This window comes from Poecilia latipinna, unplaced genomic scaffold (assembly GCF_001443285.1).
Source record: "Poecilia latipinna isolate Pla-1442-1.1 unplaced genomic scaffold, P_latipinna-1.0 Scaffold237, whole genome shotgun sequence".
Classification (NCBI taxonomy): Eukaryota; Metazoa; Chordata; class Actinopteri; order Cyprinodontiformes; family Poeciliidae; genus Poecilia; species Poecilia latipinna.
In genome coordinates this window covers 193,843-202,071 of record NW_015112853.1, presented here as the reverse complement: position 1 = coordinate 202,071, position 8,229 = coordinate 193,843, and the positions used below count along the sequence as shown (strand labels likewise).

At 38.1% G+C, this 8,229-nt stretch overlaps 1 protein-coding gene across 4 annotated transcripts in view; it reads left to right on the top strand.

Annotated features, from left to right (window-relative positions):
- The window catches only part of cabp4 (calcium binding protein 4), a 36,619-nt gene extending 28,590 nt beyond the window's left edge, over positions 1–8,029 (top strand). For all 4 annotated transcript variants that reach the window (XM_015032280.1, XM_015032278.1, XM_015032279.1 and 1 more), the window contains 3 exons: positions 3,219–3,328; positions 4,859–5,006; positions 6,202–8,029. In XM_015032280.1, coding sequence (XP_014887766.1) covers positions 3,219–3,328; positions 4,859–5,006; positions 6,202–6,230 — 287 coding nt within the window. In that variant the 3' untranslated portion in view covers positions 6,231–8,029. The remainder of the gene's footprint in view (positions 1–3,218; positions 3,329–4,858; positions 5,007–6,201) is intronic.
- The last annotated feature ends 200 nt before the right edge of the window (positions 8,030–8,229 follow it).

Genomic DNA, 8,229 nt, shown 5'->3' with positions numbered 1-8,229 from the left:
TTCCGAAAAAATAAATAAAATTTTTTTTTTCCCCCCCGGAAAAAAACCAAAATCCTTTTAAAAAAAAAAAAAAAAAAAAAAAAAAAAAAAAAAAAGGCAACGCTCATTGAAGAGAGGGCTTCTGGGGACACATGACTCACGAGTACAAAGCTTTGTGCAATTAAGAATTTCAAAGGCAGTATCAGATCACTGATAGGCTTTGCAGAGGATGTAGCCTCTGTCAGCCCTTCACAAGTTTTTAAGTTCTCTTGAAGTGGGCTACATATGAGCTTTGACAACAGTAAGAGTGTGACAACTTGAGAAAAAAAAAAAAAAAAACGACAAAAAAGAAATGGAGCGGTGGACAATTGATTGTGTCGAGTTGTTTACTTTACAGCACATGCCTGGACGGAGGAGGGGCCGATGCTTGAGGGCCGATGTTTAGTCTCCACAGTCTAAACATCGGCTTTTTACCAAATCTAAAATCAGCAAATGTGTCTGTGCGGCATAAAAATGCAGAATACTCATCTCAGTTGATATGGAATTCCAGATGTTCCTCAAAATGTTTACATTTGTTTGATAAGAAAGGTAAAAATGTCAACGCTGATTTCATCAAGAGTTTTATGCCACATTATTTAATTAGATTGAGCCCAAAACCCAGTTTTGCATGCTGGACATGCATCTTTGCATGTCCAGCTAAGAAATTAAGAGAGTTCAAACATTTTCAATTCATGAACCACAATATTTTCTAACATTTCTGTGTGAAATGTTCATTCTTGTTATAGAGGCGTTAAATCATGAACTAACAGAATATTTTTTATCCAAAAGGTGAACCAAGCCTTTTCCACACTTCAGCCTTTACTCTTAACAACATTGGTTGTTGCTAATGTGTTTTCATCGGCTGTTGCTCAGGCATTATGCTTTTCATCATTGTGTAAGTAGGTTATGTCTTAAACAATTTCCCTTGTTTAACACTGACGTTGCATATTAGGTGGTTTATGACAGACCATGTTTTAGTCAAATGAACAAACTAACGCCTTGCAGGGCCGATTTTTGAATCAGGCTAAGGAATAAGCCATATCTGGTCTACAGTGATTCATGAAACTGCGTGTGCTTTAACGACAAAAATAAGACTCACGCAGCTCTCTTTGAAGTACCACACTTAATCATTTTATAAATGAGCACTGGTCCCTGCTCAGAGAGAGTGAATAGAGGCGCGGTAATAACACCATTAGGTCTTCTGTAAAAAAGACAACCATACGACTGACGTAATAATTTCAGAGTAATGGTGTTGTTCATTTTCTCTGTGCAGGTCTGCTAAAGCTTAATTTTCTTCCCCGACGGTCTCTACTGCTCGGCCGTTTTGACGCCATATGAACTGTCAACCTTTTACAGCGTTTAGAGTTACTGTCCGTTTAAGTCCCTGTGTTAACCCAGCACATAAAGTACAGACAAAACCAGCATAATGAGCAGGATCCTGGACCGTGGGTTCAGAGTGTAAATGCTTAAACGTTTGAACCTTTTTCTGCTTTGTCGTCAGCAATGTGAATGGTTCTTGATTCCTTCCTGTCAAGGGAATAAAGTCACCCGGTTTACTTCGGTGAAAATGATTTTCTGATTACATTGTTAGAATAACAAAAGAAAAAAAAAAGAAATTCATTCTCAATTTTGGTGCAGAGCTCCACGGTTTCTGCCTGATGAAAGTCATTAGCTGCAACATAGAAAGATACATTTTGTGAGTTTGGCGACGGAGTTTCATCTTTTTGTTTCTTGCAAGGTCCACTCTTCACCTAAAAACCTGTTCCAGTTATAGATGTGCAAAATGTTTAATTTTTTCTTCTTTTTTTTTTACAATGAAATTTTGTGGAAATAGGGATAACATTTTGAGCTTCAGTAAAACATATTTTGATAGAATTTTTTAGCTGTGACTGTAAAAGTTTTGCTGCGTAAAAAATGTCTCAGACGCCTCTTAATTGATTATTAGATCCAAAGCACAAGTCCAGTGTGTGATGCGTCGAACCACATTTCATTGTATTGAAATTGTTATTGTTATAAATGTATTACTTACTACAGCTGTTGTGGTCAAAACAACGACTATTAGACACTTAGTTTTATAAAACGTTTATCAAAACCTCTGACCCACACAAAGTAAGGTCTCGGTTCTTGGCAAGAATCTCTCAAGATTATTCCTCCACACAAAACTAAAACTTGAAAACAAAAAAAGAAAACTTATTTCGCCTTAAGGCATGTGCCAAAATATATTATGAATTTAAAAACCACGGCATCAGTTGCAATAAATCCTTTTTATTATTCTGTTTTGCACACCCGAATGCTTAAACAGAACATGACGGTTTTACATGACAGAGTAAGTGTTAGTGCTTTCTATCCATGAAGGAATTTGTTTCGGGTTTAATGTCTCTCAGCGGTCCGCGGACTCAGAGAGTTGATTAAATTTCTGAACCACAAAACGACGACACGTTTTATTGGAGTAGTCTGTCACTCGTACAGAGCCCATGTAATGAAAACAGGCCAATCTTTTTGGTGTGTTCGCACCGTCGAACCAGCCTGACTGTTGTCAAAAATAATAACATTAAGCCCTCCGTATAGGTCTCTTTAATAAACGCCGTGGAGCTCAAACAAAACAGAAGCGCCGTTGACGCGTCTTAAGGAAGCTTCGGTACGAAGAAAATTTCCATTTTGTTGCACCGACATGCTGAGAACATTCAGTTCTCGCAGCAAACCAGTCAGTCAGCCAGGCTCAGTCTCACATCAAGGCCTGTAACATTTAAAGACATATTTATTATCGTTAATACTTTTAATAATTACTCACTTGTCATCAGGTTGCACATCGAAACTATGTTAGTGTAATCCAGTAGCATAAAATAATGAACTAATGCCTCCGTATGTAAAATTCCAAAATGCAGCAAACGGTATTGAAGGACATTTAATTGACCCGAGTTTAAACTCTGAACTCCTGGTGGAAAACGTTCATTACGTCAAGCTAAAAAGTGCAATGCACGTGTGGGGAATCGTTTCTACTCAGTCCCCCTCTTACACGAACGGGAGAGTGATATTATCAGGTCGAGAAGACCCGATGTGTTGCAGATAAAAGTTTCTCACAGGGAACTGGCAGGTTTTGCCTCTCACTTGCGATGGCACAAGTGAGAATATGAAACTGTGCTTCCCGTTTCATATTCTGCTCTGACGTGACAACCTGTGGCCGCTCTCTTTTTCTGCAGGGGGCGGTCATGTAGACTTTGACGATTTCTGTGAGTTAATGGGACCACGAATGCTGGCTGAGACGGCTCACATGGTCGGGCTAAAAGAGCTGCGCTGTGCCTTCAAACAGGTAGGGGGCCCAGGGTCCGAACGCCGGGCCTTTTTCTGACACTGGGTTCCATCAGGTTAGACCTTTATTTGGAAAGTGTCAGGAATGTAAAGAAGGCTAAAAGAGGAGAGCCAGCAAGTTAAATACAGAAGAAGGAAAACATAGCAGGGGTTTGGAGGATATTTGTGGGGAAGTACCTTCTTGTAGCTTGATTGTTTCCGTCCACACAAGCATAATTTATTGGCTAAGTATAATAGTTATTCTGTAGACATCAAAATGTGTTGCTGCATGGGTTTTGACATGTTGAGAAATGTATAAAAAAAATCACCATAAGCTTAAAGATGAGTAAGCAAACAAAAGCCATACAGCCATTAAGATGTAAGATCTTCTGTTTATTCCTCAACATATTGTAAAGAAGGTTTTGTGTGCACTTTTCATTTTGATCATGCGACTTGAGTTTAGCGATGGCAGTCTTGGAAAGGTGTGAGGATTTTAGAGCATTGACAAAAACATAATTAATTTTCCTGTCAGGAATTTTTAGGAAGCAACTAATACTTCTGAGTCCATTATGTCAAACATCTGAACATAAAGCTTTTAGACCTGAACAACAAGTCTTGTGTTTTTTTTTATTTTTATTGACTAATATCAAATCCTACTAGTTATTTTTAGTAACTTTGAAATTATAGTCAGCTACATTACCATCCAACAAAGAACATCCAAAGCAAATCTGATCTTGAATATCAGCTCTTTTTTTGCGAAAACAACCAAATGGGTGTTGAACTGGTGAATTTGACACACTTCATGCCATGGGCATGGCTGAACATAAAACAAGAGATTAAAGAAGAGCTTCTGAGGAGGCTTGTTACTCTCCGACATCATCAAGGGGTCTGGATGTTCAGTAAGAATGGTTTCCTAGTGTATTAAGAGGCATAAGGGCAGGCTGTAAGAGCGCTCTCGCAGAGATGAGAGGAAATGAATGGAGGAACTATGAGCTCTGTGTCGGTGTAGAACTGTGTAAATGATACCATATGGCCAAAAGCAAGCTGACAGTTAAAGTTACAAAAAGTCCAACTCTAAACTTGGCTCCAGTCAAAACAGCATACAGAATCATGGGCACGGCTTCATTTATATTTCTAAGAGTGTTTTTCTTCTATAAACAACCATTCGCACTTTATGACACACATCTCATTGTTTCCATTAAAGTCCTTGCTCCTTTTGTACCTTAACAAGTTAATCTGTTCCTGTGTCTTTGTCAGCATTTCAAGAGCTGCTACTCGCGTGCTCCTGTGTTTGAGTCAACATCAGGAGGATAAAAACGAAATGAGTCGAAACGTCAGAGCCACGTTACCTAACAATGTCATGGCAGTAGAGACCAAGCTGTTTTCAGGCTCTTACAAACATCATGTTTCAAGCCCCTTTTATATCAGGCTGTTTCTCATTGCCCCAGACATGTCACCTTTAACTCTCCTCACCTCTTCTTCGGCTGTCTTTGTTATCCTTTCTTACATCATGACTGTGTCCCCAATTCCCTGCCCTTTGCTAACGCCGCAGTTTGACTGTGATGGAGATGGAAAGATCACACTGGAAGAACTGAAGGAGGGCATGAAGACTCTCCTTGGGGAGAAGCTGAAAAAAGGGGAACTGGAGGAGATCCTGGGCGATATTGACCTCAACAAAGACGGTAGCATTGACTTTGATGGTGAGTGAATGGGGAAAATAAGCGGAAGAGATGGCCTTCAGTTGTGCCTTTAGAACGAATTTAAAACATTTGAAACACTATATATATATATATATATATACACACGATCCATTTGAAAAAAACATACAGCACTAACCCAAAAGCTCATTTATAAGAAAGATAATGCACAGTCATAGCTATTTTGTGAATATTTCAAACAGTTGTTGGACAGATGTAGTTAAAAGTTTAAAAATGTTGCATACTTCACATACAAGTAAACCAAAACGTCATAAATACAGATCTTAAATCAGGGCCTGGGCTATCATTAAATACAAACTTGACTACCACACAACTATTATTTCTGTCTTGTATTTTGGTCAGAAGAAACCAAAATTGTACTTTCTGGTTGGCATTCAAAACGCAAGCCGTTGGTTCTCTGATGACCATCAAATAAATTTGGTCTTTTAGAGGGAATAAGTATATATATTAAAAAAAAACAAAAAAAAAAACATTCACATTCAGTCAACATCATGAAAACTGCAGTGAGTAATAGAGATGTGATTAAAACATTTCCGAAGAGTTCTGGGCAAGAGAAAGCCAGACGAAGGACATAGCAATAAGTTCTGGATGCAGAAGGCAGAGCGGCAAAATTAGCTGAGGAAAGAGGCGGAAAATGTCAAGATGGGACGGATACATGATCAAGTCTAGGTGGTTTTGCTGAAAGAGGCAGTCCAGACTAATCAGAAGTGCATTAGGATCTCCAAGAGTACAAACTTTGACAGCCCTTACAGAGAGGACACACACCTCTGCTCGGCTCGAGGACTATGTGCAAATAACATGACTTGTGCCCATCCAGCATGACCTGTGCAACATTAACACAATCCATATGAACATTAAGATGGCAAACATACAATTTGCACCATGATTTTTTACCTGCATTGTTGGATAAGTAAATTCAGAAATGTGTATTGTTTCCAAAGTTTGGTCGATTACACACACACACACACACACACACACACACACAAAAATAACACAAGTAGCTTTTATAATTTGACATCAGGCTGATCATTTTCCAGCCTGACTTTGCCAAAGTTGGTGATAATGGAAACAGTGATACGACTTCAACAGAGAAGAATGTGAGAAAATTTTGTTTGTTGACATTTGAGTGTCATTTGTCCTTCTCAGAAGGCCTGCTGTCTCTGTGTTTCCCCTGCAGAGTTTGTCATGATGCTTTCTGCACGATGACCTCCGACGGAAAGAGGAGGGAACAGGATCCAGGAGCCGAGCATTAAAGGATCGATGACTCCCGCCTACTTCCTTCAGTTTCAGCTCTGTGGCTTTATATGTTGATTAATCAACACGTGAAGTTATAGGCACGTCTGTACAACCATCTCAGAAAGCTAAGGTTGAGTCAGTGAAGTGGGTAAAGGGTGAGTTATGCAATCCTTATGTATGAGACCAAAATGCTGTAAGGTTGCCCCCATGTGGGGAAAAAATGTACAGTTTTATCAAACCTGAATTTCTTTTTAGTTTCTTTTCCTATTTTTTTGAGGGGGGGAATACATTTTATATATTTTTTTCCACTTTCTTTGTACATATGGGCTTTATTAATACATTTAACCTACTGTCTAATGTCTTCAAATATAATAAGCACACAAAAGAAGTCATTTAAAATAAAATGACTGGAGTTTATTTTTGGAAAAAAAGTGCATTTATTGTTGAAAAATGATAACTTAAAACATTTTAGCAAAAAGCAAGATCTTTTGGAAAAAAGGCTTTGTACAAATGATTTACATAAAACACCATTAACTTAAGATATGTATTTTTATTTTTATTCTCACAATTTTTAATAGATAATGTGAAGACACAGAAGCTTAAATTGACCGAAAAAAAAAATAAATAAAAACAAACATTCATGCTGTGGCAAAAAAAAAAAAAAAAAAAAAAAGGAATGGTAACCAAGCCAATGCATTATGGTACAGAATCACAATGTAATGTGGTGCAAGGCAAATGCAGCTCTGCAGGTACCTTCCTCTCTCTCCCCAAACACTCAGCAGCTTTAATGAAGAATAACATACACTCCTTCGATGTATTCTTGATCTTTCAACTTGTCAGAATATTGACAGTACTCCCTAATTTTCATAACATTCTCAAAATAGGAATATATTCTAGATTATATTAATCCTTGGGGAATTTTTGTGGGGAATTAAAAGGAAAACAAGAAGATTAATGTATGGACTCAACAACATAGATGGAGGGGGTTAATAATCACATGTCAAATTGAGTATATCGCTCATGTTGCTATTGCAATTACAATACATAATTGATCACCTTTATACTTCGTCTCTTTGCAATGGCTTGTCATAAATCCTGCTTGAACCAAATATGGTTTGCTGTGCCTTTAATTCAATAAAGCCAACTGCGTAGCAGGGGTAATGTCCTATTTCCTTTCTTTTTGTAGAGCAAATATCCCACTGACGCTGCACAGGCACCAGACCCACAATGTTGTTTGGTTAAGATGACCAGACAGCGCGCACACACACACACACACACACACACACAAAAAAAGCCAAACAAAACTGGGAGAATTCAGTAAGACAAAAAAGACAAACCATCAGATTTTAGGATCACATTGTTAAACTGGAAGAAACTTAAAAGTAAAAACAAAACAAACAAAAAAAAAAGACGGGAAGAAAAACCAGATCTCATTTTTGTGAAAACAGGTTCGCTGCCGGTCGGAGGAGGCAGCAATGGAAGTTTGTGCGTGTCAAGCGTGTGAAAGAAGAGAGTGAAAACTTTAAAGGAATACTTTTATCAGTGCTGGGTACGCATACATCAACCTGTGGATGCACTTAGGATCGCACGCATTTTTCCTCACAAGTTGAAGCCTCCGTGTGCCAACTTTAAAGTGAGGTATAGCTGTGTGCAATAAACTTTTTTTTTTTTTTTGTCCCCCCTCCCACTTTCCAACTTTCAGCATTTAGGATTCTGTGCCACCCCTCTATCAAATTAAAATACATCTTATTGTCACTCTTTTACTGGTTAAAAAAAAAAAACAACAAAAAAAAAGTTTCACCTCAGTTAGACCAGTTGTAAAATAAGAAAGAAAAAAAAAAAGACGGCATTCAGACAATTGTTAGAAATACTACTCTCTGTCGTCTTCATCTGGATGACTTGCTTCTTCTCCCCACAATCTTTATGGAAGATCTTCTGAACAATAACTGCATCAGGAGACAACAGATGC